We start from the raw sequence: 27,468 nt of genomic DNA, 5'->3' as shown, positions 1-27,468 counted from the left end.
AATAAGCTTATCACATTCTTTTCCCCTGGACTTCAACGAAATTACGATCATCATTATGTTTAAAAATTACCTTAGAAAGAACATATTTCTCTATCTCTCCTGTATTAAAAATATTATATCCTTATTGTTTTTCTTAAGTAAAAGATACAATCCTTTTCAATCAGTAGCTTAAATAATTTATACGTTTTGAGCTGATAAAAATAAAAAATAATATAATAAATATAGAAAACTTGTTTATAAATATTTGTTTATAAATGGTATTAATTAAACGCAAACGAGGTAAGTATATTAAAAATATAAATTAGTCATTTATACAAACTTTTAATACATATTATATATATTTCTATTGTTGTATGAGAAATTTAATTGCATTAGATTATATATATATACTCTACAACTCTGCAATAGAGACACTCTGCAAGCATATGATCAAAAATCGAATTCTTAAATACTCTAAAGATAAATTTTAATAGATAGGTCCATCATCCATATTATCTTCTTCATCATCATAACCTTCTCCATTATCAAAATAACTATTTACATAATCAGTCCCTTCATCCATTTCCTCATCTAATTCTTCTTCCTCATCCTCAACCACTTCATCTGTTTCTTTTTCTTCTGTTTCTTCATCAGCCTTTTCTTCTTCCTCTTCCTGTACATCACTCTGTTGATTAGTCTCTTTCTTTTCTAATTCTTGTAACTTTGATTCTATATCAACAGTTTTCTGTTTTTTCTTAGGCTGTACAGTCGCTTGACTTTTTTGTCTACGAATAGATGGTTTTAATTCCGCTGGTACTTTGGACCAATCATATCTAGTATCATAGCCACTTTTATCAGTCATCAAATCTTGATAACGATCAGAATAACGTTCAATATCTTTTTTCAATTCTATAGGTTGTACATTATATGGAGATTCTCTTAAATATTCAGTATAGTCCCTTTTCAATTCCAATAAATAACTCATTTCATTGGTAATTGAAAAAGTCAAAGCTTTATATTCCAACATTGGATATTTCTGTGGAGGTTGCAAAACCGGAGGTGGTAAAACTTCTCCTTTAGCAAATCCTAATTGTTCTGTATTAAATGACATAGAAGGTTTGAATTTTCCACGTCCTCTTCCTGCCATGATTAAAATCTTCTTTGATAAATAATATTAAAGAATAATAACTTATCTCAAACTTTCTCCAACAGAGGCTCCTTTTTTTGTTCTGTTTTATTAATATTTTCTTGTTTTTCAAGAAATGCTTCCTTATTATAAATTACTTTAACAACAAGTGAACAAGACGGACATGTAGCTTCTTCTTCACCAGCTATTAGATCTGCCTTTGATATTTGGAATTGATCACCGCATGGACAAGGGTAGTAGTAAATTTCTTCGTCTTCGTCGTATTCAAAATCTTCGATTTCCACTTCGTCGTGATACACTGACATAATGTTAATTAATAAAACTATCTTTGAGATCTAAAGAATTTAAAGGTTAACTCGGAAACACGTGTTCCAACCTCTAAACATCGATGAGAAATGATAGGTTCGAGCCATTTTCAAGGACAATATAGTTATGACTAATAGATACCTAAAGAGACTCAATTATTTCTATAAACGATTTAAATTTATTCTTTATATGAAATATACTCGATCGCTTTGTAAGCGAGATTATAACATTTATATAATGAATACACAGTACATAGACATGTAAAACTATTTTATATTTCGTCAGTTTATTTTATTTATGATAAAAACTTATCCTACAAGATAAACAAAAAGAAAACAAAAATAAATTCAAAATCCCTTTTTTTCATAGGTTAAAATACCACATCGAAAGTATTAAAACTATGACCAATGGTATTCCACGTTGCGTATATGATTATATATCATCGAATCGGAAGTACTAGAAGACGAAAAATCTGATTGGCTGAACGAATTCGAACGGATCTGAATAACCAATTGCAGTGCTCATATGATCGCATGACCAATCACAGTCGCGTTTACTAAGTTAGTGTATAATAAGTGATGAAATGAAATCATTCCGGATCTCGCGGGATCTGGCATCAAAGTTGTAAGGGCCGTAGAAAGTAGTGTCAATAAATGCGAAGAAAGGGCACCGGTCTTCTTACGTTTGCCATCATCGCGTTTTTTTAACGTTACGGGATAAGTGATTTAGTTAATCGAGGATTTCTTTGCATATTAACTCGTGAAACATTTGTCAAAAGTTTTTTAATTGTTGCGTATATGCAGGCGGAACCGCGTGCGGGCGGTTCCCACGCGTCCGTGCAACAAGTGTCAGACGGTAGCGGTCGATTATAACGGACAAATATAACTAATCAAAAGACACGTGTTATAAACGCGATCAGTGCATGGTGTTTATTGTTTATCCTGTGCATATTTAAAATCCCGGTGAGGATGGGCTGTGCTGTAAGCACCACCGGAGACAAAGAAGCCGCTGAAAGGTCCAAGAAAATCGACAAGGATCTGAGGGCCGATGGCGAGCGAGCCGCCAGTGAGGTCAAGCTCCTCTTGCTTGGTACGTTTCTTCTTTTAATTTTTTCACAATATTTCATTGTTTTATCGATCAAATCATATCCAACGAATACAAATCGTTTTTGTTCCTATGAATTTAATGCGTGTCTTTATTCAACCAAGATAATCAGCCATTGATTCATTGAAAAGGAACATATATGATTTTTCATGTATACAATACAATTTTTTTTTTTTGACATGATTATGAATATTGTAAAAAAAAAGAAAGAAGAAAAGAAAAAATAAATATTGTACGTCACTTTTCATTTCAACCTTAAAATACCTTATTATAGATATAGAGCTCTCGATGTCTCACTGTAGCATATATGTCAAACCACTATTTACACTTTTCCTTGAAACGTGCCGCGTAATCATTCTTAAGAAATACATCATTTCTGAAATCCGATTCACAACTTTTTTCTATACGACAATTTAATTGCTCAAGATAAATAGAAGCATTTTTCGATTGCCGCGACGTTAGTGCGCATGTCATATATAATTCTTATACTTGTTGCATTCGTTAGACATCTATTATTTCGTCACAGTTTAAAATATAAATACGTATATATATATATATATATGAATATACATGTGTATATATATATATATATATATGGACAAAAAATATATTGTTTTTCTCGAAAAATTCTCAAATAGAATGTTCAAAGAAGATTATAATAGATACATAAAAAAGAAAAAAAAAAAAATGTTATGCATATGACTAAGCATCAAATCATCAATGTAATTTGTTTTACAAATTATTTTGAAATAACAATGTAAATAATTGCCATAGAGTAAAATCTTACTTTTGATTATTTATTTTTAAGGGGCTGGAGAATCTGGTAAATCTACAATAGTAAAACAGATGAAAATAATTCATGAGACTGGCTATAGTAAGGAAGAATGTGAACAATATAAGCCAGTAGTATATAGTAACGCAATACAAAGTTTAATGGCAATAATCAGAGCTATGGGCCAGCTAAGAATTGATTTTGCTGATTCTAGTAAGGCCGTAAGTATTATATTTTAAAAAGGATAATCTCAGTTATTCTTTTATTTTTTTTTCTTTTTGTTTTTCCTTTGTTTGCTTTGCTTGTTTGCTTGTTTGTTTGTTTGTTTGTTTGTTTGTTACAAGTAACAACTAATCCTAAAAATCTATAATAATCGTGCATTAGGATATAGCTCGACAATTCTTCACCCTAGCTTCAGCAGCAGAAGAAGGTGAACTTACAGGAGAGTTAGTATTGTTAATGAAGAGACTATGGCAAGATGCAGGTGTACAACTTTGTTTCACACGTAGTAGAGAATATCAACTGAATGATTCAGCTGCATATTATTTGAATGCTCTCGATCGTATAGCACAACCTAATTATATTCCTACTCAGCAAGATGTTCTTAGAACACGTGTGAAAACTACAGGAATCGTGGAAACTCATTTTTCATTTAAAGGATTACATTTCAAGTATGTTATTTTTTAATTATAGTTGTATTATAAATTAATCATTGGTATTTGATAGCTTGGTATGTCTTTTGTAATTTAACAGAATGTTTGATGTTGGTGGTCAACGGTCAGAAAGAAAAAAATGGATACACTGTTTCGAGGGTGTTACAGCCATTATTTTTTGTGTTGCTCTCAGTGGGTATGATTTGGTCCTTGCAGAGGATGAAGAAATGAATAGAATGATTGAATCGATGAAGCTATTTGATTCCATATGCAACAGCAAATGGTTTGTCGAGACGTCGATTATACTATTCCTTAACAAAAAGGATCTTTTTGAAGAAAAAATTGCTAGAAGCCCGTTAACCATTTGTTTTCCGGATTATAAAGGTGCTAATACATATGAGGAATGTGCATCTTATATTCAAATGAAATTCGAAAATTTAAATAAAAGGAAAGATCAGAAACAAATTTATACACATTTCACATGTGCCACAGATACATCTAATATACAATTTGTATTTGACGCTGTGACCGACGTCATAATTAAGAATAATTTAAGCAATTGTGGATTATTAAGCTAAGTGTTGCAATACTCCATTATTTTATAAAATGTAAAAAAAAAATCTTTCCAAATATTGGAAACACAACGATCAATTTATAGACATGACAAAAAAGAGACTGTATTAAAAACTGTAAAGAAAGGGAGGGGAAAACAGTTTATTATCATGTAAACACATGTACTAATCTTATAAGACTTTTACTTTGACATCTCATTAACATTTAGTATATCCTATATTCTTTTTTATTAGGTATTTCCTTACTGGATCCCGTACTTTTTGACACAGCATCCTCTTTTTCTATATTATTATATGCTGACAATGAACCGCTTTTCATTTTATCTGAATTTAATTCTGAGTAATGCGCGCAACAATATACGGTATGTGTATATATTTAGATATATAGATATATATATATACACATACACACATACATACATACATACATACATATATATATATATATTACACTTGAAATTGTAAATTTATAATCAATCTGGATTTATAAGAATTGATCTTTTTTCTCATCTATAAAAAGATAATGCGTGCAGACGGAAGATCTCTTAATTTTTTATTCATTGTATTTAGTATCGATCAGGATTTAGTTAGATATTAATTTAAGACTTTTTGCAAGTCAACAACGAATTTTGGATTGATTTATTTAAACATAATCATGTAAGTTTAAATAATATCAATGCATCGTATCAATATATTATCGTGCTAGAAACGAATGTTGTGCGAAATTAATTTAAAGTTATGGAACGCGATAACACAATCGTTATGTGATTTAATGCGCGACAGTTTTTCCCCTTAAAAATTTGGATATCTTCGATAAAACTATCTTGTAAATCGAAAGAAAGTACAAGAAACTTGTATTATTAACGTGTAACGTAACAAGAAATTTAATTGAATGAAAAATGATGTATATATTAAAATACATTTACACATTATTCATCATAAATTGTTGCTACGATCGGGATAGTCTTTTTTTACTCTTGACGTATCCATGATGCATTGTTCGAATATTGCCATTCGTTGAGTCATTCTTGTACTTTCCGTTTCTGATGTCATCAACAATCTAAAATGATTGAAATGTGGCTCGTGAGGAATCGTTATGGGATATATTCGTTTTTGTACATAATTTATTTGCTAAAAGGGATTAATGTGTTATAACTAAAAGCATACTCTTCCGGATTTGTGTTCACAGCCATTTACATTGCTTTACACATGATCTTAGTTTTTGTGACAGGCACAGCGCTTTGTGTTTACAATATATTTATATATATAAATTCGTCAGACACACACACACATAAATTTAGCGAAAAACATTTTTTTATATATCATTCTACAATGTATAAAGTAAAGAGACCAATTTTATAATATCTCCGTTTAACAAGAGCACAAATAAATATTACATCAATTGGCATCAAAATTGAAGGACCGGTTATGTGCTATTTAGATAAATAAAATTTTTTTTTCTTTTTTTTTTTCTTTTTTTTCTTTTTTCTTTTTTTTTCTTCTTTTTTTTTCTCTTTTTTTCCTTTATGAAACGATATTAAAATTTATTACTGTTAACATACATTAGGTGTAGTACTGCAAATTCGTTGCAGGATTAAAATATTTTATAATTAAAACTCTAAGCTATAACTATAATAATAAAAATTCGATATCGATATATTTCGATGTTTTAGGAATGTTTCAATTATCTTTTTTAAAAATGTAATTATTATTTCAGAGATAAAAAAAAAGAAAATTATATAAACACACACACCATATACCCATCGAATCATTTTTCAGGGAATTTCATGTCTTTTTTTTTTTTTTTTTTTTTTTTTTAATGTTATTAAAATTATATCAAATTGTCCCTTTTTTTCTTTTTCTTTCAAGAATATTTTAGATTAATATTCGATCATGTGATTTATTTTGGAAGGTGTTCCGAGTTTCATTGAGTATTGTCTTAAGAAAAAAAAAGAAAAAAAAAAATTGCATTGGAAAAATGTAAGTTATGATGGAAAAAATGATTAGAAAATATAAAAATACTTTTAAATGACTTTTTAATGATTTTTCTAAAAATATTATTTTACTTTCAGAAGGACAAAATAGTTCATAAATATGGGAACGAAATTTTTTTTTTGCCTATTCATTTCTTCGCATTGCTACTTATTGGTAAGCAAGAAATCTTGATTTTGTACTACTTTGACAATAGCTATTTTTATAACATCGAATAACATATATGCATTCGGCGGTATACAAAGCTGAATAATGAGAATTACATTTAATTTTAAGTTACAATGTATCACTATTTTGTTGTCCTTTTCTCATTGTATATACTTTCTTCATAGATAAATTAACGACTGTTTCCTATCCAATTCATAAGTAGTTTTCTATTTTGCAACATTTGAGATACATCAAGCAATGTCTCAAGCTAATAGAATCTACAACATATTCCATAAGTTTTATTAAGAATTATGCGCTATAATTTAAGCGTAACATTGTATATCATATCATTGTATCATATGTCAAACATGCTCTATATATATATATATATATATATATATATATATATATATTTTTTTTAATTTTTAATAATTCTCTAGTTCTCTCATAAACTTAAATTTTTTTGTAGTATTATCTCATAATCCTTGTATTTATATATAGCCATTAAAATTTTAGCTATTTTTTGTTTACTTTATAAACAACATATAATCTTGCAATATAAAAAATCAATATTATAATATATATATCATCGTTATAAACACAAAGATCATGGAATAATAATTAAAGATCGTTGGCATACGACGATTTTATGGAATCACTTAATTATTATTTTGCAGAAGAATTTGAATCAATGAAATGGTGCAGTAATAAGCACTTTTCCACTGATATTATTTTGTATACAGATAAAGAACTGGTCCTAGCCACGAAATAGATTTGGAAGTCATCGCGGCACCGAGAAAAAGAGAGAGAGAGAGAGAGAGAGAAATGTGAGAGAGAGAGAGAGAGAGTGTGATGACTCTTACGGAAGCAAAAGAGAACTTTGCCTTGTTTTTATCTCATTTCTCTATTTAGTGTCATAAATATTTATATGTAAGATGACAATAATACTCTAAATGAGGACTAACGTAAACTCTATCTTTAATGTGGATTTCTCGCTGGAATAGGTGGACCACCTGATGTTCTCGCTGGAACCGGTGGTGGAACCGACGATGTAGGCAAGCTAGGCGGGGCATGCTGAGGTGGAGGAATTTGTCTTTGTGGTAATGGAGGAGGTATAGAACTAATACACTTGTTCGATGATTCTTGGGAAGGATCTGTACGTGGCAATGGCGGCGGTGGTCTAGTTGGCGCAGGATAATTAGGAAATCCATCTAATATTTCTTCGTAAATTGCAGATTCCGGAGACGATCTTTCCACTTGTTCGGATTCAGCTCTATCTTTAACTGGCGTCGTTGGAAATTGATTAGGTAATACGCTAAATACACCTGCGTGGGGAATTTGTTTTTTCTCTTGGTATGGACTTTTAGGCGGTTGAGAAGGTCTGCCTGGTGGAGCTGGCCTGGGCGGTGGCGTAACATCATTTGTATTTCCTTTATTAGGCGATGGATGTTCTGAAATTCCTAATTGTTCTAATTTTGGCAAAGAAGTTTTCGAAATAGACGAGAAAGCACTAGATTGCGATGCCGTGGTATTGCTACAAATTTCTATTTCTTTCTCAATAAGTTGCATCCAATTGGGTGACTTTAATGTTAAAGTTAATGCTTGGCCGCAGACGTGTGTCATTCCTTTTTTTGCAGCGGCCAAAGCACATTGTCCATCTCTAAAGGTGACCCAAATTGTTTCTCCAACGAATCTCACGAGAATCACTTCGCCAATATGAGACAGATCTTGTACCAATGCCATCATAACATTACTATCGAATGCGCTATCAGCATCTTCTGTTTCGTCTACCGTTTTTACTATTATCGTTCCATCCGGTGGACCCAAATCTTCTATTACTTCTTTAAATACATGTTCCCTTTGTTGTGGTTCAACGCGATAAACCTCTACGTCGATAATAGCAATAACAGGTCTATGATCACTTTGTTTTAATTCTGCTCTACCATAATAAATAAGCTTCCCTGGATACCAATCTGTAGGAGAATCTAGGATCACAGTTTTAACAGAATTATCCAAAGCTTATGTAAAATGTTCTTGTTAGTTGTATTCTTGTTACACTCACCAATATCAGGTATTTGCTTTCTTCGTTTCCAAAGAACTCTATCTGTCCATGCAGGCTGACGGCATTTTTCACTCGTGTCATAGTCATCGGAAAAAAGATCGTACTTGTATGTAGGAGGAAATGTAATGGATCCTTCCAAAAAGTTTTTGAACACATTACCCTGTTCCTGTTGTACCTGTTCGAAAAGTGAATGCGAGTAATACCTACAATTACGAGAATAAATCGACCGAAAAATTGTAAGTTACTATTAATATCAAATTATGTTACATTGTTCTAGATAATTTATATATATTTAGAAAAATGTTTAAGGTTTTTACTTTTAATTGATCATATTGCAATATTTGATCAATTTCATTCCTCTTAATCATTTCCTTCATTTCATCCTTATCCATGTCAACTCTGTAATTAAAATCTCCGCACCAAAATACATAATCATGAGTATTTAGTGTTCTACCCATAGGAAACGTTATTTTTCGCGTTATTTCTGCATAATCGGCATTGCGCTCAGTAACTTGAGATTGGCCAGCAGCAAAATGGGCGCATACAAAACATAAAGATGTAGAATATAAGACACATCGTATAGCTGCCGCACCTTTATTACCCGTAGCACCACCTAAACCTGTTTTCACACAATCTACTGCAACATCTCTTAAATAAGGAGCATGTTCGGGTCGTATGAATAGATATAAGCAAACTCCAACTAATTGTTGATATGTAACAAGAACATATTCGGTATCTCTTGATAATACTTTTTGTAATTCTTTTGCCCAAGCTTTTGCATTGTCAAAATTAGCTGCCATAATATTACTAGCATTTAAATCTACTATTTCTTCAAATCCAATTGCAAATACATCCACAGGTACGTTATCATATTCCACAGATACCAATGCTGAAAATATTATTGAAAGATATGTATATAATTATAACATTAGATTTAATATAATTATCTATACTTACACGATGAATGACGCGGAGCATCCAATAACCAATCAGAAAGTAAAATATCTTTATGTGATACGCTTCGAAAATGTTTACCGCCGTTCACATTATAAGTACCAACACTTATTCTAAGCTTCATTGTTGTTACATATTCATTATATCTTTTGCACATTTCTCTCAATACACTTGGCGGAGCATGTAACATATTAGATGGTAACAATAATCGAGCTCTATCAGCTATCTCTGTATTTAATGTAGAACCTAAGAGCAAAATATCAATGGCTTCCTGCTTACTCGAATCCAAAAGATTGTTTTGTATTGTTCTAGCGGCAGATCTTGCTCCATCTAATAATTTTGAGCTTCCTTGAATCGCCCCTGTTCCAGCATAAATTTTACTAACTTCATTGCCATTATATATCCACATTTGACGAAAAATTTCCTCAAATCTTGATACCATTTGTTGTTTTTCAAGTAGTTTTAGTAAACTCAATTGCTGCGCAAGCAATTCTAATGCAAAAAAAGTTTGTACACAGTTAGTTCTGTCCAAGCAATCTAAACAATTAGTACGAATTGTACCAGTTTGTTCAAGTATTACATTTTTTCCAGCAGCATAAAATAAGGAAAAGGACTCTAAATACTTTTCCACTTTAGCTTTTAGTTTGGAGAGATTCTTCATGTTTCCACCTCTACACTCCTGGTGATAATCAAATAATATGTGTGGTACATCATTGTGTTCTGACATATTGTGATGTTTTTGAAATAATTGACTTAACATTGCTTCCCCTTCTTTACTACCAATGAGACTGGAGCCCAGAAGATTTACTATCACTTGTTGTCCATACCTTTGCTTAATCATAGTTAAATGTCTATCAAAAGCTGGTTTTGAAGCTTCAAATCCTCTGGATATTTTAACTTTATGCGAACCAACTTGTATTCCAGGTTGTTCCCAAAATAATGGAACCGATCCTCTAGTCTGTATATAAGATGTTACTTCATTATTCAAATAAATAGTTTGTTCGGTTTCCACGAAATTAGCTACATGCCCATCATCATTGGTCCCTCTGACATTAAATCTAAATATAGGCATTTAAAAAAGAAAAAAAAAATTGACTTTTCTAGAATAAATGTAGAGATATATGTAGGAAAGAAAAAAATTATATTGAAATCAAATTTAATTATTATTATTATTATTATAGTATGAAATATTTTTATTATCATTGTACATAAAATTTATTGTAAGATTGTCAATTAATATACATACCTAGTACCTGCTCTTTCACAACTTAATCTTGATACAAGAACTGCGCGAGCTTGTCTATGACCCACATAAACTGTACGAATTTCTACACTGCCACACATTGCTTTGAGTAACCATTGACTCGTATCTACTCCATATCTTAATAGATGAATGTGTAACATTCGATTCCTAAATTATTAGATAAAAATATTTTTATTTTTATTTGATTAAAAACAAATAATACGTATTAATATACAATCCATTTTACCAAAAGAATCTATTATCTGTGGTCGTTGATTTACTTCTTTTTTGGGCACTAAGAGTGATATCAAGACATTCCTGTTGCCCGCCTGTCCAAGAAAAATAAAATGTACCAGAATTAAGGAATTTTCTAACTTCTGATACACGATCTTCATTTCCTTGACTATAATGTAAAGGAACAAAATGTGATTGTGTGATTCGGAAGATTTCAGTTTCACCAATTTTACCAACTGAGAAGCAACCGGTAACAAGGACAAGATAAAGTAAAGTGTTCTCTCCTGCATTTAATTGTAGTACTCCTAAACATCCATAGGCATCTAACAATTTCGTATATTGTCCTTTCAAGGATTCTGTTTCTTGAAGAGCTGCAAAAAAAGGCCAAGGAAGAGATATATAACAAATAATCGATTTGTTCGGAAAAAAAAGGAACGATTAATTCGGTTAGACATGAATTATAATTCAAAGTTGTTAATTTAAAGAATGAAAAATAATAGCATTGTGAAAAATGAATATTTATTATTAAAAATATTTCTCTTTTAGTTCCTTTCTCTGCGTAATTGGAAAATTAATAAATATACTTACAAAGTACAGCGACAGCCTGAGATTCAAATAAGACAGTTTCTTTATGATTTCGACGTTCTAACAAAAGGGAATGTGGACTAGGTGGTTTTAATTTTTCGTATACGCGAAAACCTTTTCCCATCGCCATTGTGTTGCGGTGATGTTTTTTCAAATATTTGACAAATAAGTTATCCGTTCGATTCTAAATGACAGCGTTTCTGTCATACCACCATTGTGATCATAAGCCGCAACTCCCACTCGAGATATCGTTTCTACATCGACTATAAATTCGAAGATCGTTCGACTAATCTCGTTTTTACAATTGTTCGATTAATACTCGAACGCCATCTATCGCAATATTATTTTTACTATATAAAAATCGAAGTTAGGAGCATATATATCGATTGTATAAGATTATTATTATATATATATACACACATATATATATATATGCATGTATATATTATAATATATTTTGACAAAATTTTTAATTATTATATAATCAAATAGTCTTATAGAAAAGTTTTTTAAATTCAAAAAAAAAATTAAATATAGTGAGTATAAAATTAGTTATACAAAAGAACTTTTACTATCTTTGTTATATATATTTATATATATATATATATATATATATATATATATATATGTATATATGTATGTATATACTTGAAACATATATTTAAAAAATACATTTGTTCTACATTAGTAAGGTGTATGGAATAAATTCATAGAACAATCGAAAGCTAAATTTACAAAGATCATCATAAAATCATGATCTGATCATTGCTCGCAGTGTGTTATGTTTGAATATGTGTTATGATGGATATGTGTGTGTGCGTACGCGCCTACATAGTTACTGAAAAGTAGTGTTCCCTTTCATAGCAGTGTGTGTGTAGGTGTGTGTATATATATTATATGTATAGATATATATCTTTTTTAAAACAGTATTAGAAAGGTACCATAGTAGTAGGAGCTTCTTATTTTTTATTAAATTAACAATAATTATCTTTTGTTCCTCTACGAATCTATAAGATTTATCGGCATATAAAATTTATTTATCGCTTTTCGTTTCTATAGAAGAAATTAAATTCTAATTATGTTATTGTTAAAAAAAAAATATATATATATATATATACATAGTTGTGATAAAGAGAGAAAGAGAGAGAGATAAACGAATTCTTCGAATATAAGGAAAAGAAATAAAAAGTGTAAACATTAATTACGATGGATAAAACAGATTTCGACGATTAGTTTAGTTACTTATATATTCCTGTTTTCTCTTGCGTACGCGCATGCTGTGAATGAGAAAAGCATAGTAAGCGAAAGAAGTAATTCCTGTTCTTGTTAATTCTTGGAAATACATCAAATTGTTGATGTTAATTATTTTATGAGAAAAATTGAACGATGAATTTTTGACATTATCAAAAGTACGAAAAAAAAACGAAAAAAGAAAAAGAAGCAGAAGAAGAAGAAGAAGAAGAAGAAAAAGAAGGATTCAAAAAAGTTCGCAAAGAAATTTTTAGAATAAAATTATACTCGCACGCTCGTTCTTACTTTCGTATTGTATAAGGTTAAAGCGTGTATAAAAAAAAAAAAAAAAAAAAAATGCTATGAACTCAATAGAGGTATGTATAGTAGAGGGTGTAAATACGTTGTATGATTTTCTTTTCTTCTTTTTTTTTTTTTTTCTTTTCTTTTCTTTTTTTTTCCCCCTTTCTTTTCTTTTTTTTACGATCGTGTGAACAATGTTATATATCTTTCTCAATGTATATACAATCTTAATATGTCTCTTCTCTCTTACTTTACTCATACTTAAACAACCTCAGCTGTTTGATGTCAGGTGATTTTGACGTACTTATCCCTAATCTACCTTCGAATTTTACTTTGAATCATCTGTTACGAGTAGTCTAGCACGAGCATTGTAACGGATCCGATGGGCTTACGTGCCAGTGTACATTATTCTTTAGAAAAGAAATTAAAATAAAATCTTTCGATATTGTTCTCCGTTTTATATATACAACATAAAGAAACAAATAATATATATATATATATATATATATATGTATATACATATATATATATACACGTTTTTATTTGGCCATAGATATTTTCCCACGAGCTAGTTATTGCTAAATCGTAAATCAAGTTACAAAGATATATACCGTCGACGTATAGACAGCTTAAATCCTTCGTAAAATTCTTAGAAAAACGATTAATCATTATAAACGACGATATTATTACAATTTTATTTCAACATATATGAATATCTGAATATATATATATATATATACATATACATATATATATATATATATATATATATATATATATATATATTTGTGTCTGAAAAAATTTATTCTTGAACTTTCATACATTGCTTATGAAAATTTATTAAGGTATATCATTTTATAAGGTAAATATCAATTTATAAGTTATCTCATTTGATTTGAATTAATAAGTGTGAAAATAATATTATCATTCTAAGGTTATAAAAAACAAATCATTGATTAGATCTTATATCTTGATATAATTTAATTATATTACAAGTTTGTAGAAAATATTTAGGAAATTCATTCATGTGTCCTTTTATTTTTTTTCTGTGTTTCTTTTTTTCTTTTTTTATTCTTTTAATATATATTTATAATTATAAATGTGATACATTTTATTTAATTGTAAAATAATACAATTATAATTGTGTATACAGATGTCAGGCGAAGAATATGATAGTGAAATGGATTATTCGGATTCGGATTGTGGAGACCCAGGTTATGAAGATTATTACAATGTACAACCATGGGGTGGTGAAGTAGACAATGATGTTGATCCTGATCAAAATAGGAGAGATCCAGAGTATGCCATTTATGATTGTTTAAGAGTTGATGAAGTAGAAAGGCTTTTGAATGAAAATGTGGAAGTATTGAGCAACAGTCTACGTATAACACCGTCCTTAGCCAAAGTATTATTACACGCACAGAATTGGGCACTGCAAGATATTATTTCAAAATATCGTACCAATGCTTCCAATTTATTGATCACTTCGAAAATTAGACCGGTGCCTTTGGTGGATTCTACGTCAGGAATAAAAAGTCTAAAGGGTGGATTGTGTTCTGTGTGTGTAACTATTCATCCTGCTGATAAATTTTCTACTCTTATGTGTGGTCATTCTTTTTGCAAAGACTGTTGGTGTATGCATTTTGAAGTACAAATAACACAAGGTATATCTACTGGTAAGTTACAGAGTCAATTTCCTTTGTCATAATAATGAAAATTTAATTCTATAAATAAGCTTTATAACAAGTGCTTATTGTTCAAAGGAATAAGTTGCATGGCACAAGACTGTGACGTTTTAGTACCAGAAGACTTTGTCTTATCTTTGCTCACTAAGCCTAACATGAGAGAAAGGTATCAACAGTTTGCTTTTTGTGATTATGTAAAATCTCATCCACAGTTAAGATTTTGTCCTGGTCCAAATTGCCAAATTGTAATGCGTTCAAAAGAACAACGAGCTAAAAGGGTTATGTGTTCTTCTTGTAAAACTGTATTTTGGTATGCATATCTTGTTCCATCTGTTATAAATAATATATTTGAATACACACATATATATATATATATATGTATATATACAGTGATTATTGTTTTCATGGTTCAGTTTTCGATGCGGTATGGATTATCATGCCCCAACTGATTGTAACACAATTAAAAAGTGGTTAACAAAATGTGCAGACGATTCAGAAACAGCAAACTATATTAGTGCTCATACCAAAGATGTAAGAGTCTAAAACTAATAAACATTCATTTATATATACATAATTTTTACATATTAATTTCGTGTATTTTAGTGTCCAAAATGTCACATTTGTATAGAAAAAAATGGTGGTTGTAATCATATGCAATGTTATAACTGTAAGCATGATTTTTGTTGGATGTGCCTCGGTGATTGGAAAGCACACGGAAGTGAATATTATGAATGTTCACGTTACAAGGAGAATCCTAATATAGCACATGAAAGTGTTCATGCCCAGGCAAGGGAAGCACTTAAAAAATATTTGCATTATTATGAAAGGGTAAGCTTATATCATTTATAAATTTATATCAATATCACAATATTATTATTATTGTTATTTGTTATCAACAAGAAATTTATTGTAGTGGGAAAATCATAGTAAATCTCTTAAACTGGAAGAACAAACTTTAGAGGGTATAAAAATGAGAATTAATAAAAAAGTTATGACAGCAAGTGGTACATGGATAGATTGGCAGCATTTGTTTGAAGCTGCATCACTTTTAGCTCGCTGTCGATATACTTTACAATATACATATCCTTATGCTTACTACATGGAACCTGGTCCAAGAAAAGAACTCGTAAGATTTTAACAATTCATAAAAAATTATTCTAATAAATATAGAATTAATCATTTAATTTTATTTTAATAGTTCGAATATCAGCAAGCACAGCTGGAAGCAGAAATAGAGAACCTTTCATGGAAGATAGAACGAGCTGAAACAACAGATCGCGGTGATTTGGAAAATCAAATGGATATTGCCGAGAAACGTCGCGTTACATTATTAAAGGACTTTCTCGAGGTATAACTATTAATTAAATAAGATTTATTTTACAAATGTCACAGATTCTCTCTCTTAGGTCTTTCTAAAATGTCAACATCACTAGTTTTGATTTTTGAAATATGGATACGTATGTATAGTAATGATAGATCAAAACTTCCTGCGCTTTTAAGTTTCATGTCTTTAAAGACGTGATTCAATATGCGAAGATCAGTCTTCCTGATAAGGAATACTTTTACGATTTGCAGAGGTTAAGTATAGTATATGTTTAGAAATTATTATAAGTTAGCCATAAAGGATATTTATTCTCTCATTATTCTTTTCATTCGATAAAGATCATATTTTATTCTTTTTTTTTTTTTTTTTTTTTCTTTTCCCAAAAGGAGATAAAATAATAACATAATAAAGACATAACACGTGTGCGTAATATGAAAACATTGACTTTTAAATATCGGCTTGATAACAATATTCAATCCTATAAATTTTTGAATGATTGATATTCTTGATGGAGATATGAAAAGAGATAAAAATACGAACGTATAGCACGTAATAATTTAAAAAAAAAAAAAAAAAAAAGAAAAAAGAAAAAAAGAAAAAAATAAATAAATAAAAATAAATAAAAAATATATGCTTGAAACATTGAAGGTAGTTCTTTTTCATAGTCAAGGAGTATTTCCAAATGTAATCTATTGTTGTTGTCACGTGTATACGTTCGAAAAAAATCATTTATGAACGCATGATATTGAATTTTAGATTTATACCATGATTTTTATTTTATTTTATTTTTCTTTTTTGTATCTTTTGTCTTTTTTTTTGTTTGTTTTTTTTTTCTTTCTTCTTTTTCTTTTTGTTATATATATATATATATATATATATATATATATATTATATTATATATATAATATATAATATAAATATATATAATATATATATATATAATATAGAAATATATATATATATATATATAGATTCATTTCATTTTTTAATTTGTTGTCACAAGTATTTTTATTCTTAAGATATGTTATATATATATATATATATATATATATATATATATATATATATATATAAATATATAAATGACTGTAGCCTAAGTACACCGGTGCAAGCGAATAGCACTGGTCGCCGTGTACATATTATGACAACGTGTAAAAGAATGACATTTTCTATGATTAGTATTAAGCCATATGCAACGACAAAATATATTCGAAAAAGGATTAGATGTAATTGAAAAATTCGCATTTTTTAAAAAAAATTATTTAGATTAGGTAATTCTCCATGGATAACATGAAAGAAACCAAAAAGAAGAAATTGATGAATCTTTGTTAAATACTTCATGATCAGTGCGCAAAATGAATGTAATATGATAATTGATATGTCTCATTAAGGTAAATAAACCTTCATAAAAGATGATTCGATTTGAAGGTAATATAAATATACATAATTATTATGATTTTTTTTTTTCTTTTTAAGTTTTAACAAAATCCTTAATAACCTTTGAATCCTTGATAAATTTTAGCATTAGTCAAAGTAAAAACTATTTCTTTTAAATATATTTGTGTGTGTGTGTATATAACTTTCTAGGAGGTAAGTATAATCATAAAAATATAAGTATATATATATATATATATATATATATATATTTATTTATTTATTTATTTATTTATTTTAAGTAATTCGTAATATAATAATATTTCTTATTTATTAAGTTACGATTCTTTAAATTGATTTTGAATTCAATGTACTTTTTTCATAGGTTCTTCGTACGCAGCAATTTCCGTATGGTAAGACTTAAGTAATCAATATTGCGATCATATAATGCATATTATTTAATGTCGTAAATATTATTTATCTTTGAATTAATTAACTATGTATTTTTCCATTATTTTATAATTTTATTTTTAGGTATGTATGTGTATATATATATATATATATATATATATATATATGTACATGTATGAAAACGTTTTATATAAATAAAATATTTTATTTGATATGTAAAATCAAAATTAATGTTTTTATAAAATATAAAATATTAAATAATTTTTTAAATTAAGTTTTATCCGTATTGATATAATATTTAAATAATGTAAAAGATTACTTGGAAAAAAATTAGAATAATTTTAATGTTAATTTTGTACAATATATATGATATTTTATTCTTGCTATTTTTTTTTTTTTTTTTTTTATTTCATTAAGGTTTCTACTCATTAACGTTTCTACTGGATACGTAACAATAACAATAACAATAACAATGTGTTTATATAAATGTCAAAATGTTTCTTTACGTTTGTCATCGGCGTGTAACCGAAGTATTATCGATCAGTAATGTCGTTGCATAAATTCAATTCCTTATACGACGATTACTCTTCTGAGAATACAAAACATGTGCCTTACGTCGAAGAAGAATTACATTCTTTTAATATATAACATAGAGAGAATATAAAAAATATAAGCAATTTTTTTAATAATTAAATATATCTCTGAATTCAAGAATATATTTGTTTGTTATCAAGATGTATAATGATGGATCAAGTGATCATGATTGTCATCAATTAAAAAAAGGATTTCATAGAAATTTCTTCGAATACGATCAAACAAATACTGATGAGGTTATTTATCAAATTTATTTGAAATAATATTATATTTGCTTTGTTATATTAACACACTTTGATTATTATTTCTTTTTATTCTATATATTTTTATAGTTTCTTCTAAATCGTGATTTTAATAGTACTGCGGAAAGATTAATTGAAGAAGCCAATAAAGTTGTTGTTAAAAATTTAGAGGATTCTATAAACATGAATAAATCTTTTGTTATGGGACCAAATAAACAAATTTTACTAAGTTATAAATTTGGAAACACGATGAAATTTTTTGAAGTAGGTATTTCCTTAAAATAAATTTAAAATTAAAAAATAAATATCCAAGAAATGATCTATTTATTATTTTTAGCTATGGAACAAATATATACCTGATCATATAAAAACATGTAAAGAGTACAAAATCTTAACGCTTAAATTGCATGTATATTTTGTCATTTTACCTAAATCTATGTTAATTTTAATCCAACAAAAAAATCATAATAAAGGTAATAAGAAATTTGTCTTTTTCTATGTACAAATTTAAAAAATATTATAAAAGATATATTAACATTAGTCTATTTTTTAATTTAGATAAAAACATTCCTACAACAGCCTCTACTAAAGAGGATTCTTCTTTCATAGAAATAGAGGTAATGTTATGATAATGTAATCATATGCCTGAAAAAAAGCTTATTTATTATATTGCATTTTATTAATGAGAATAAAATTCTAATAACAATTGTTAATGATGAACAGAATCATACAATCAAACTTGAAAAAGATTTTAACAAAAATATGGCACGGCTACAGCAATATTTGTCTACAGATGGTAAAGAATTAAAATATGAAACTCAATTGAGAGCATTTTTTGCATTACCTTACGTAGAAGATCCATTGTCTGATCCATTATTTCGTGAAATATTTAATAAGAGTTGGACAGAAAAATTATCTATACACTTGCAAGAATTTATTGCAAAGTATGTACAGGTAAATAATGTTAATCTGTGATGTATTTATGTTATCCAAAATAAGACAAAAAAATAGATATAATAAAAATTGTAAATTTTATTTAATTATTTATAGGATAGTGGAGAGAATGAAGAAATTATGGGTGATTGCATTGAATCAAGTAAGATATCTGAGATTGATATAACTACTTCAACAATACCTTGTAAAATATCTAATACAGATAATTCAGAAAAAATTGTTACCAAAAATAATCTACCAATTAAACCGAATGACAGAGATGTACCTGACTTTTTAGGAGATAAAAGTGAAGAACAACTTAATATTTCTTATGAAAGGAAATATAATATGGAATCAAAGTAAGTTTAATTTTAAATAAATATGCTACTAAAAAATTTCAATGCAATTGATTTATTTTTACAATCAACTTTTTAATTTTCTACAGAAGTACACAAACGCACAGTCATTTAATAAAAGATTATCCACAGTATTATTTAGTAGAAAACACCGATCATCAAAATATTTATAGATACAATCCAAAATTAATACAATATAATCAAGAATTAGCATTAACAAAATCCCATTTATATAATGTTCATTCTAATTATAAAAAATTAAAATCTCGATTTCATAAATTACACGGAGATTATCATAAACTTCTGAGTATAGCTGCAGAGTTAACAGCAGTTCTTGAAAATTCAGTAAAAGGTCAATCCGTGGATCTACAAGGAATGTTAGAATCTTGTATGAAGATATTTCCAGATTTATTTAATCAAAACATAAGAGATGAATTGCAAGTATGTAATTCTATGAATTTTACTGAGATATATATTTTATATATTACATTTATATTTATTTGTAGGTAAAAGTACAAAAATCCGATGATACAAATAAAGGAGATATTATTCAGCCTAATTTTAATATCATTAATATATCACCAAAATTGTTAGATTTTAAAAAGATTAAATTACATTTAATAAATGGAAATGTAAAGACAAAATTACTTCTCTTGCAAGCATTACGTTGGGTAATAGATATATCTTATGGCCTTTTAAGGCAATACACCATAATAAATAAAATAAATTTTTGTAGAAAATTACTTTAAGTCAACCTGGAGAACGTGATGAAGCTATACACGAATATATAAGTAGAGATTTATTAGGATTACATGGTCAGATTGCCAGTGACAATGGAAGATCAATTTTACCATATTTACTAACACCAGAAAATGTTCCAATGCCACATCCATTGCAACAATCTACAGCTAGGTTGTTAAATACTTTTGCTTCCTTACAATGTGGTAGAGATTATTTATCCATGGATTCATCTATAGTTAGGGTGGTACGTAATATCTTGATTAAAGTGTATTAAATTTACATTAATATTTATATATGTGAAAGTTTACAGAAGTTACAATGTAATAAATGTGTTAGATATTTAATTGCCTCAATGACAACTACCACGATGGAATAGATTCTCTGACTTATGATATGACACTGTCTACTTTACAAAAATTATCATTGCGCAAGCAGCAAAGATTATATATGATAGATAGAGGATTGTTGGAATGGCTGATTTATCATTTACATAATGAAAGTAATACAATGAGTTTTTATAGATTAAAATATGCAACAGCTCTTTTGATGAATTTATCATTGCATAAGCAAGCTCAGATTAGAATATCTACAACAGCATCATTACTCATATCAACTCTTATAATGCTTCTGGCAATTGATCATCCTTCTGTAGGTAGATCAATCTTATATGAATAATGATTATTGCTAGAGTATTATTAATTAAATAATTATCTATATTATAGGTATCACCATATGTTAATGGAGCATTAAATAATTTTCTTGCAAATGATCAAATAAATAATGAAGCAAAACATGTAAATCTTTCATCTATATTGGAACAATTATGTAAAAATAAAACTGGAGAAATGAGGTATAAGGAAAATATTGATAATTTGTAATTTATTTATGTTAAGACAGAATAATTATAATATTTCAGGGAATATCTGGAACACATTCTGAAAGTACATAAACGTGAATGTACTATTGATATAGAGGATGACGCAATTTCAGATAATGATAATGTGGGTAATACTTTTAGAGTTATAATAATTATATTTTTAACTGATATTAAAATTTGTAGGAAGAATTTGATGTATTGGAAAATGAATTAGAGGAGAATGATCCTGTTAAAAATCATAAAGCAGAATTATATGGAGAAGTATTGTTGTCAACATGTTACATGATTACACCAGATGTATTTCAGAAAGAATCTGTAGCTATCAGTAAAGCCTTGACAAAAACCTCTGATGCAAAATTACTGCCATTACAAAACAATAAGAAACATAATCAGTCTTGCAGTAATACTAGTTTATCATTACTTGAACATGTTCCAAGGTATTTCTGATTGCAATTTTTATTTCATAGAATTATTGATTTTATATTTGACTTTAAGATCCTATATTGATTTATTTTAATTTTAATTGATTAATGAAGATTCACACGAAAAGAAAAAAGAGAAAGAAGCAAAGATAAATTAGTTAATCAAAATAGTAATAGTATGATACAATTATCTGAAAGCAAAATAGTTTCAAATAAAAAACGTACAAATAATTTTAACAATACTTCACAAACAATAAATTTGCCTAGTGAATCTAATAGGATTTGTTATAAACATACTGAAAAAACTATGTCACATAATATATCATACAATCTTGATGAAAATATGACAAATTTAACTTCTGTATCAAAAAAACATAATACAATGAATGCAGAATATGCAAAAGATGAAAGACAGAATAACAGAGGATTGACTAATTCAAATTCTAAAAAAATGAGTGCATTTAAGCAAAATTATTTAAAGAAAGCTATGACTGATGATCTTACAGTATATTTATATGAAAACCAAACTTCCAAGTGTGTCAATAATAGAACAAAAATTATCAAGTTGATATGATGTAAAACTCTGAAGTATTTGTTTTTTTTTATTCATTATATATATTATTATATTACGAACATCATATCACCTTAAATTATATATTTTTACTATTAACTCTCTTATTAATGATCATATAAAATTTTCTTTTTTTTTTTTTCTTTTTTTTTTTTTTAGAGAAAGTAGTACAATGACAATATCATCTTCAATGACTTTAGAATCTACGTATGAAAATAAAAAAGGTATAAATGTTATATTTTTAAATAATATATATATATGCATGTTAAAAAAAATATCGTAAATCTTATATATTACCATATATTAAAAGTATAATAATTATAAAAGTATTAGATATAACAATGATATGGTTCATAAAGTTTGGGTTGTGTTTGCAGGACTAGAAAAATTCAGCAGTATTGCATCATTGTGAGTGATAAATAATGAAATCATTATAAATTTTTCTTTTGCACATTTTTTGACATTATAAATTCCACAATTTTACGTGTATGACTTGCCTCCTTAAGTTGAAGGTTTTTTTATTTTATATTTTATTAAGTAAAAATATTTATTATAAAAATATTCTATATCTTAATCATTTTGTAGGAGTAACATAAACAATGATAATGACAAATTATTTGATAATGCTGCCAATGCAATTAAATTTAAATGCGATAAAGAAGAAGAAGCATTTTTGGCCAAACCAAAAATTTCAAGGACGCCTCCTTGTTTACATTAATGTACATGCGTGCGTATAATGATATGACTGAAAATATGAATCTATAAACAAATGATAGCAAATAATAAACATCCAATTACTTAACAAAAAATTTATTTTAAATAGTATAAAAAGTATTTTTTTTTTTTTTTTTTTTTGTAACAATTTTTCGATTAAGAGTACGTAGATTTATGTAGTAAACGCATTTGTACTTACATTATCTGTATATTCGGTATTTCTATTATATAGTTCAGAAGATTCAGAATCATCATAATTATTGTTAATGTTATCATTATTATAACTGAAATTTGGCGAATGAACAGGTACTGCGTTATTACGTGGCCTATTTAAAAAATTATTACGTTTCTTTTTATAACCTCTATTTACATCACCTTTAGTATTAGGATAAAATCTTGTAGAATAAACATATCTAGGATAAAGACTGGAGCCACCAATTTTAATTATTATTGCTTTCCCATTATCTTTTGCATAACTATTAGGAAAATAATTATTTTTATGTCCCTTTATTACATAATTTGAATTACTTTTGGAAGGATAAGTAGATACTCCAGAAGGATATTTGATTCTTCTATAATTAATTGGTCTTTCCAACTTATGAAAATTAATGTTTTTACCATGTATGTTAGAATTATAATTATTTGATACAGAGCTTGATAAGTCACCTAAAGATGGACTTTGATTTTGATTTAAACCTTGAATTTGATCTTTGGTCTTATGATCTTCTTGCATATAAAATATGTCAGGTGAAAATATATTTAATGCATCATCTTCATAATTATATTTTCCTTTGGTATTAAAGATATTACTTTTTTGCTTTCCATAAAATTGTTGATGATTATTGATGTAAGTATCATCTGCCATAGACGTATCAGAATCTTGTTCATATCTTATAGGAGCAAATGACGACGGGACTCCATTAGAATAGCTTCCAGATATGAAATCAGTATAAGAAGATCCTTTGTGATGATAATCACTTGAATATTGAGATGAATCGGGATTTCTATATTTTCCAAAATCAAACTCTTTATTGCTACTATTAGTAGAGTATTTTTGAAAATGATAAGGCAAATCCTCTTTTATAAAATTTAAATTATTATTATGATTTTCATAACTTGTGTCCATATGTCCTGACAATCTATTATCATTCGAATGAGCAAGTAAAGGTAAATTACTGACTTCAAGATTTGCTTTATTTATTCTGCCATTAAATGCATAATCCCTTTCTTGATTTTCTGTATCATAATTATTAATATTTTTTTGATTTATATTATCTCCAGGTATATATCTTCCATTGAAAATATGTTTGTTGGGTTCAAATCTGTCATCCGGTTTAAAATAGTAATCTATAGAAATTATTTGTTAAATTAATTTATTATTAATGTTAGAGATTGATAAAATAATTGATTAGTAAAGAAAAAAAAAAAAAAAAAAAAAAAAAGAAAAAAATACATACTGCCAGTGGATGCTGCTGTATGAACCATAAGGATGGAACACGTAAATATTCTATACTATAAAAATAATAATCTTATAATATATTTATTTTATTGAAAAAGGAAAAAATATTTATATGTATCGATATTATTTGTTTACTTACAAATTTTGTTCTTGCCATCTTGATAAGAATTTAATTATGAAAGAAAAACTTTATAAGTGTAGTTCTTTACTAACTAAGAAGGAACTGCACACACTGATGTACAAATCTGCTGCTTACTGTTTTATACCTCTTGAAAGATGTCCCTCCTTGATAGAAAGCTAAAAGTGATCTTGAAGAACACATATTGATGGGACATCGGATGGGTCTTGACCATACAGAGCATAGAGAGTAAGAGTTAGCTTGCTTTAATTCTTCACTTTTACAAGTTCTTAGTAATAGGTCAGTGGAATACTTGTTACTGCATATTTATCATTTCTCTTAGACTATATTTTTTGTTACATTATATATTTTCCAAAAATTGGTTTTTTTTTCTTTTTTTTCCTTTTTTCTTTTTTTTTCCTCAATAATAAAATTTGTATTTTCTGATAGCTTATACCTCGTTCACACAATATACGTGTATATATTCGTTAATTTTCCTTCAAATACTTTCTAGTATATGTACATGCAGGCACGTATCCATTTAAGAATGCATGCTGTCTGAAAATTGATCAAGTCAATTTGAATAGGGCGCGTTTTACTACGTTTTGATACTACAAAAAAAGGAAATCGATATGTGACTTCGATGTTATCACTATTTTAATCCTAAACGAACGATGAATTATAAAATAACATTTATCGTAAACAATTTCTAAATCAATATGTTAGAATTAATAGAAAAAACTGGCTCAAATGATTTTTTTCTTTTTTTTTTCCCTCGTCACTCTATGACTTTCTTTCACGGAGTGTATTAGATATTTGAATGTAAAAAATAGAATATAGACAGCAGTAGCATTAAAAAGTAGCATAGAAAGTAAAATGACAATGGAAAGTAGACACTAGTTAATGGTAAACTTGTCGTTACCTGTTAAAGAAAATCGAGTTGCAAAAAAAAAAAAAAAAAAAAAAAAAAAAAAAAAAACACTTTCATATACAGATCTGATACGCTTTTTAAATTTTTGTTTAAAAATGATGCGTACAATAATTAATATTACTATTTATTGATCATTCATATTAATTGATCTAACATTTTTATAATATAATTTTTTTGTATTCGATAAGCATATTCTATAATCCATGCAGTTAATTTAAATTACTATGTATATATATATATAATATATATATAATATATATATATATATCTAAACATGTGTGTTTAGAAAGTAGCGCGTACATTGTTTACTTATTATACGCATGCGTGAAGAATATACATTTGTTACAAGGACGTTGTTTCTGCTCATGACTAAGAAATGACACTTGAGACTCTGTGTAATGTGTGTCAAACTATGGCGAACGAAGAAAACAAGGAAAGTGATTTAAATGATGTGGTCTTGCAGGAGAATGTGGTACTCGACACGCAATTATATGTTTAGATGTATCTATAGCGTTATATTATAATATTTATAAACGTACAAATTTTAGTGCAAAACTAATGCAAAGAAACGTCCAAAACGAGTGTTGCATTTTTCTGATGGAGATTTAGAAGAATATTCTTCAGAAGATGAAGTAGATAAGATAGAAGAAAATAAAATTGTAGCAGAAATCGATCCGGTAATTAAACATTTATTAATTTATGATATAACACTGTTTATATTTTTCTTTCAATAAATATAAATTCATTGATTTGTAGCATACTCTTAATTGGTTACCTTGGACTTGGTATCAAACAACCTGGGTCGGTACAAAAGTATTGGACGGTTGTGATTATCTTGGTGAATGGCTAGCTAATTTTTTTGGTATTACAACACCTAAGTATCAATTTGAAATTGATGAGTTTCATAGATTACAAGCTCTACAAAATGAGATGATTCATAAGAACGATTTAGAAATGGGTGGATGGAATAATCAGAATAGAAATAATTTAATTAATATTACAAATCAAGCAAAGAATTAAATGTGTCTATGTTTCTTATGTAAGATATACAATATATATCTTACATAAAAATAATTTAATATATTTAATGTATATATATATATATATTTATTCATAATTTTATAAATAAATAATAATAACTGTATATGAATATTATTTTAGAGATTTGGGTTATATATTTATTTTTTTAAATGCAACAACTTTATGTTTCAAAACGAAGTCTTATAAATATGTTATTTATTTTGATAAATAATTTTATCACTTACCTGTTATAGAAAGAGATATAGTTTAATCCTTTATTGTCATACTTGTGCACAGTACGCATATAATGAATAAGTATGATAGTTATAAAAAAAAAACGTTAATTATTATTTAATTAATCTTGCTTTAGATATATTAATTTATTTTTTTTTCTCAATGTTAATATTTATTAG

At 27.6% G+C, this 27,468-nt stretch overlaps 9 protein-coding genes across 21 annotated transcripts in view; 4 read left to right on the top strand and 5 right to left on the bottom strand.

Moving 5' to 3' along the window:
• The window catches only part of ais (DExD-box helicase 52), a 32,650-nt gene extending 29,696 nt beyond the window's left edge, over nt 1-2,954 (bottom strand). Inside the window, exon 1 of the mRNA XM_085658558.1 lies at nt 2,801-2,954. The gene's annotated coding sequence lies outside the window, so the exon portion shown is untranslated. The remainder of the gene's footprint in view (nt 1-2,800) is intronic.
• Galphai (G protein alpha i subunit) overlaps nt 1-7,550 on the top strand; it is a 16,391-nt gene extending 8,841 nt beyond the window's left edge. The window contains exons 2-8 of one of the 3 annotated variants that reach the window (XR_014982401.1): nt 1,802-2,521; nt 3,345-3,529; nt 3,693-3,979; nt 4,062-5,648; nt 6,446-6,513; nt 6,606-6,681; nt 7,416-7,550. Coding sequence is in view for 1 of the 3 variants with exons in the window: in XM_035885964.2 (XP_035741857.1) it covers nt 2,401-2,521; nt 3,345-3,529; nt 3,693-3,979; nt 4,062-4,539 (1,071 nt within the window). In the remaining 2 variants the exon portion in view is untranslated. Of the gene's footprint in view, nt 1-1,801; nt 2,522-3,135; nt 3,259-3,344; nt 3,530-3,692; nt 3,980-4,061; nt 5,990-6,445; nt 6,514-6,605; nt 6,682-7,415 lie in introns of those variants that run through there. The other 2 variants (XR_014982402.1, XM_035885964.2) reach the window with 2 other exon arrangements.
• Polr3G (RNA polymerase III subunit G) lies at nt 324-1,126 on the bottom strand. Its single transcript, XM_035885983.2, has one exon. The coding sequence runs from the start codon at nt 1,124-1,126 to the stop codon at nt 467-469; it is 660 nt and encodes a 219-aa protein (XP_035741876.1). The 3' UTR covers nt 324-466.
• Dph3 (Diphthamide biosynthesis 3) lies at nt 1,174-1,731 on the bottom strand. The gene has a single exon (XM_035885998.2). It carries the CDS (start codon nt 1,429-1,431, stop codon nt 1,174-1,176), a length of 258 nt encoding a protein of 85 aa, XP_035741891.1. The 5' UTR covers nt 1,432-1,731.
• On the bottom strand, nt 6,326-12,006 carry Synj (synaptojanin). 2 transcript variants are annotated; one of them, XM_035885715.2, is made up of 7 exons: nt 11,754-12,006; nt 11,179-11,536; nt 10,935-11,099; nt 9,692-10,746; nt 9,052-9,623; nt 8,735-8,909; nt 6,326-8,645 (listed from the first exon to the last, which is right to left on the bottom strand). In XM_035885715.2, exons 1-7 carry the CDS (start codon nt 11,878-11,880, stop codon nt 7,651-7,653), a joined length of 3,447 nt encoding a protein of 1,148 aa, XP_035741608.1. In that variant the 5' UTR covers nt 11,881-12,006; the 3' UTR covers nt 6,326-7,650. The 2 variants fall into 2 exon arrangements, with proteins under 2 accessions (XP_035741608.1, XP_035741600.1); XM_035885707.2 differs by having other exon boundaries at nt 6,326-8,657; nt 11,754-12,005.
• A 257-nt stretch (nt 12,007-12,263) lies between these two features.
• On the top strand, nt 12,264-17,071 carry ari-2 (E3 ubiquitin-protein ligase ari-2). 6 transcript variants are annotated; one of them, XM_085658567.1, is made up of 8 exons: nt 12,264-12,286; nt 14,437-14,959; nt 15,047-15,278; nt 15,382-15,499; nt 15,572-15,796; nt 15,882-16,094; nt 16,167-16,316; nt 16,375-17,071. In XM_085658567.1, exons 2-8 carry the CDS (start codon nt 14,437-14,439, stop codon nt 16,399-16,401), a joined length of 1,488 nt encoding a protein of 495 aa, XP_085514693.1. In that variant the 5' UTR covers nt 12,264-12,286; the 3' UTR covers nt 16,402-17,071. The 6 variants fall into 6 exon arrangements, with proteins under 6 accessions (XP_085514693.1, XP_085514692.1, XP_035738075.1 ...); XM_085658566.1 differs by lacking the exon at nt 12,264-12,286 and adding an exon at nt 12,473-12,628; XM_035882182.2 differs by lacking the exon at nt 12,264-12,286 and adding an exon at nt 12,743-13,357.
• A 998-nt stretch (nt 17,072-18,069) lies between these two features.
• On the top strand, nt 18,070-23,537 carry LOC118449464 (lisH domain-containing protein ARMC9). Of its 4 annotated transcripts, none has more exons than XR_014982396.1 (18): nt 18,070-18,079; nt 18,812-18,907; nt 19,004-19,177; nt 19,251-19,386; nt 19,472-19,530; nt 19,637-19,867; nt 19,964-20,205; nt 20,292-20,643; nt 20,709-20,873; nt 20,939-21,187; nt 21,280-21,591; nt 21,666-21,793; nt 21,860-21,944; nt 22,004-22,257; nt 22,357-22,776; nt 22,973-23,037; nt 23,191-23,325; nt 23,399-23,537. XR_014982396.1 is itself a non-coding variant. In XM_035884027.2 (18 exons), exons 1-18 carry the CDS (start codon nt 18,077-18,079, stop codon nt 23,529-23,531), a joined length of 3,135 nt encoding a protein of 1,044 aa, XP_035739920.2. In that variant the 5' UTR covers nt 18,070-18,076. The 4 variants fall into 4 exon arrangements, 2 of the variants coding, with proteins under 2 accessions (XP_035739920.2, XP_085514661.1); XM_035884027.2 differs by having other exon boundaries at nt 23,191-23,221; nt 23,399-23,531; XR_014982397.1 differs by lacking the exon at nt 22,357-22,776.
• A 162-nt stretch (nt 23,538-23,699) lies between these two features.
• On the bottom strand, nt 23,700-26,010 carry LOC118449494 (uncharacterized). Its single transcript, XM_035884127.2, has 3 exons — nt 25,126-26,010; nt 24,985-25,039; nt 23,700-24,874 (listed from the first exon to the last, which is right to left on the bottom strand). Exons 1-3 carry the CDS (start codon nt 25,141-25,143, stop codon nt 23,700-23,702), a joined length of 1,248 nt encoding a protein of 415 aa, XP_035740020.2. The 5' UTR covers nt 25,144-26,010.
• Nucleotides 26,011-26,384: 374 nt separating this feature from the next.
• Nucleotides 26,385-27,269, top strand: LOC118449496 (protein FAM177A1). Of its 2 annotated transcripts, none has more exons than XM_035884141.2 (3): nt 26,385-26,507; nt 26,584-26,712; nt 26,792-27,089. In XM_035884141.2, exons 1-3 carry the CDS (start codon nt 26,412-26,414, stop codon nt 27,053-27,055), a joined length of 489 nt encoding a protein of 162 aa, XP_035740034.1. In that variant the 5' UTR covers nt 26,385-26,411; the 3' UTR covers nt 27,056-27,089. The 2 variants fall into 2 exon arrangements, with proteins under 2 accessions (XP_035740034.1, XP_035740044.1); XM_035884151.2 differs by having other exon boundaries at nt 26,388-26,504; nt 26,792-27,269.
• The last annotated feature ends 199 nt before the right edge of the window (nt 27,270-27,468 follow it).

Source organism: Vespa mandarinia, chromosome 8 (genome assembly GCF_050613455.1).
Source record: "Vespa mandarinia isolate Hongniang chromosome 8, ASM5061345v1, whole genome shotgun sequence".
In the NCBI taxonomy this organism is placed as follows: Eukaryota; Metazoa; Arthropoda; class Insecta; order Hymenoptera; family Vespidae; genus Vespa; species Vespa mandarinia.
Note: the sequence above shows the minus strand (reverse complement) of the source record. Positions and strands in the feature narration are given on the sequence as shown.

Bases quoted from the DNA above. Each gene is read 5' to 3' on its own strand.
- Polr3G (XM_035885983.2), bottom strand. From the start codon at position 1,126: ATGGCAGGAAGAGGACGTGGAAAATTCAAACCTTCTATGTCATTTAAT.
- LOC118449464 (XM_035884027.2), top strand. The intron at 20,206-20,291 runs GTAAGTTTAATT...AATTTTCTACAG, and splicing joins AAATATAATATGGAATCAAA to AAGTACACAAACGCACAGTC. The intron at 23,038-23,190 runs GTATAAATGTTA...TTGTGTTTGCAG, and splicing joins TACGTATGAAAATAAAAAAG to GACTAGAAAAATTCAGCAGT.
- Dph3 (XM_035885998.2), bottom strand. From the start codon at position 1,431: ATGTCAGTGTATCACGACGAAGTGGAAATCGAAGATTTTGAATACGAC.
- LOC118449496 (XM_035884141.2), top strand. From the start codon at position 26,412: ATGACACTTGAGACTCTGTGTAATGTGTGTCAAACTATGGCGAACGAA. The intron at 26,508-26,583 runs GTACTCGACACG...TACAAATTTTAG, and splicing joins TGGTCTTGCAGGAGAATGTG to TGCAAAACTAATGCAAAGAA. The intron at 26,713-26,791 runs GTAATTAAACAT...ATTGATTTGTAG, and splicing joins TTGTAGCAGAAATCGATCCG to CATACTCTTAATTGGTTACC.
- LOC118449494 (XM_035884127.2), bottom strand. The intron at 24,875-24,984 runs GTATGTATTTTT...TAATTTCTATAG, and splicing joins TACAGCAGCATCCACTGGCA to ATTACTATTTTAAACCGGAT.
- Synj (XM_035885707.2), bottom strand. From the start codon at position 11,880: ATGGCGATGGGAAAAGGTTTTCGCGTATACGAAAAATTAAAACCACCT. The intron at 9,624-9,691 runs GTAAGTATAGAT...TAATATTTTCAG, and splicing joins TGCTCCGCGTCATTCATCGT to CATTGGTATCTGTGGAATAT. The intron at 8,910-9,051 runs GTAAAAACCTTA...CTTTTCGAACAG, and splicing joins TGCAATATGATCAATTAAAA to GTACAACAGGAACAGGGTAA.
- ari-2 (XM_035882182.2), top strand. The intron at 15,797-15,881 runs GTAAGCTTATAT...AATTTATTGTAG, and splicing joins ATTTGCATTATTATGAAAGG to TGGGAAAATCATAGTAAATC. The intron at 16,095-16,166 runs GTAAGATTTTAA...TTATTTTAATAG, and splicing joins CTGGTCCAAGAAAAGAACTC to TTCGAATATCAGCAAGCACA.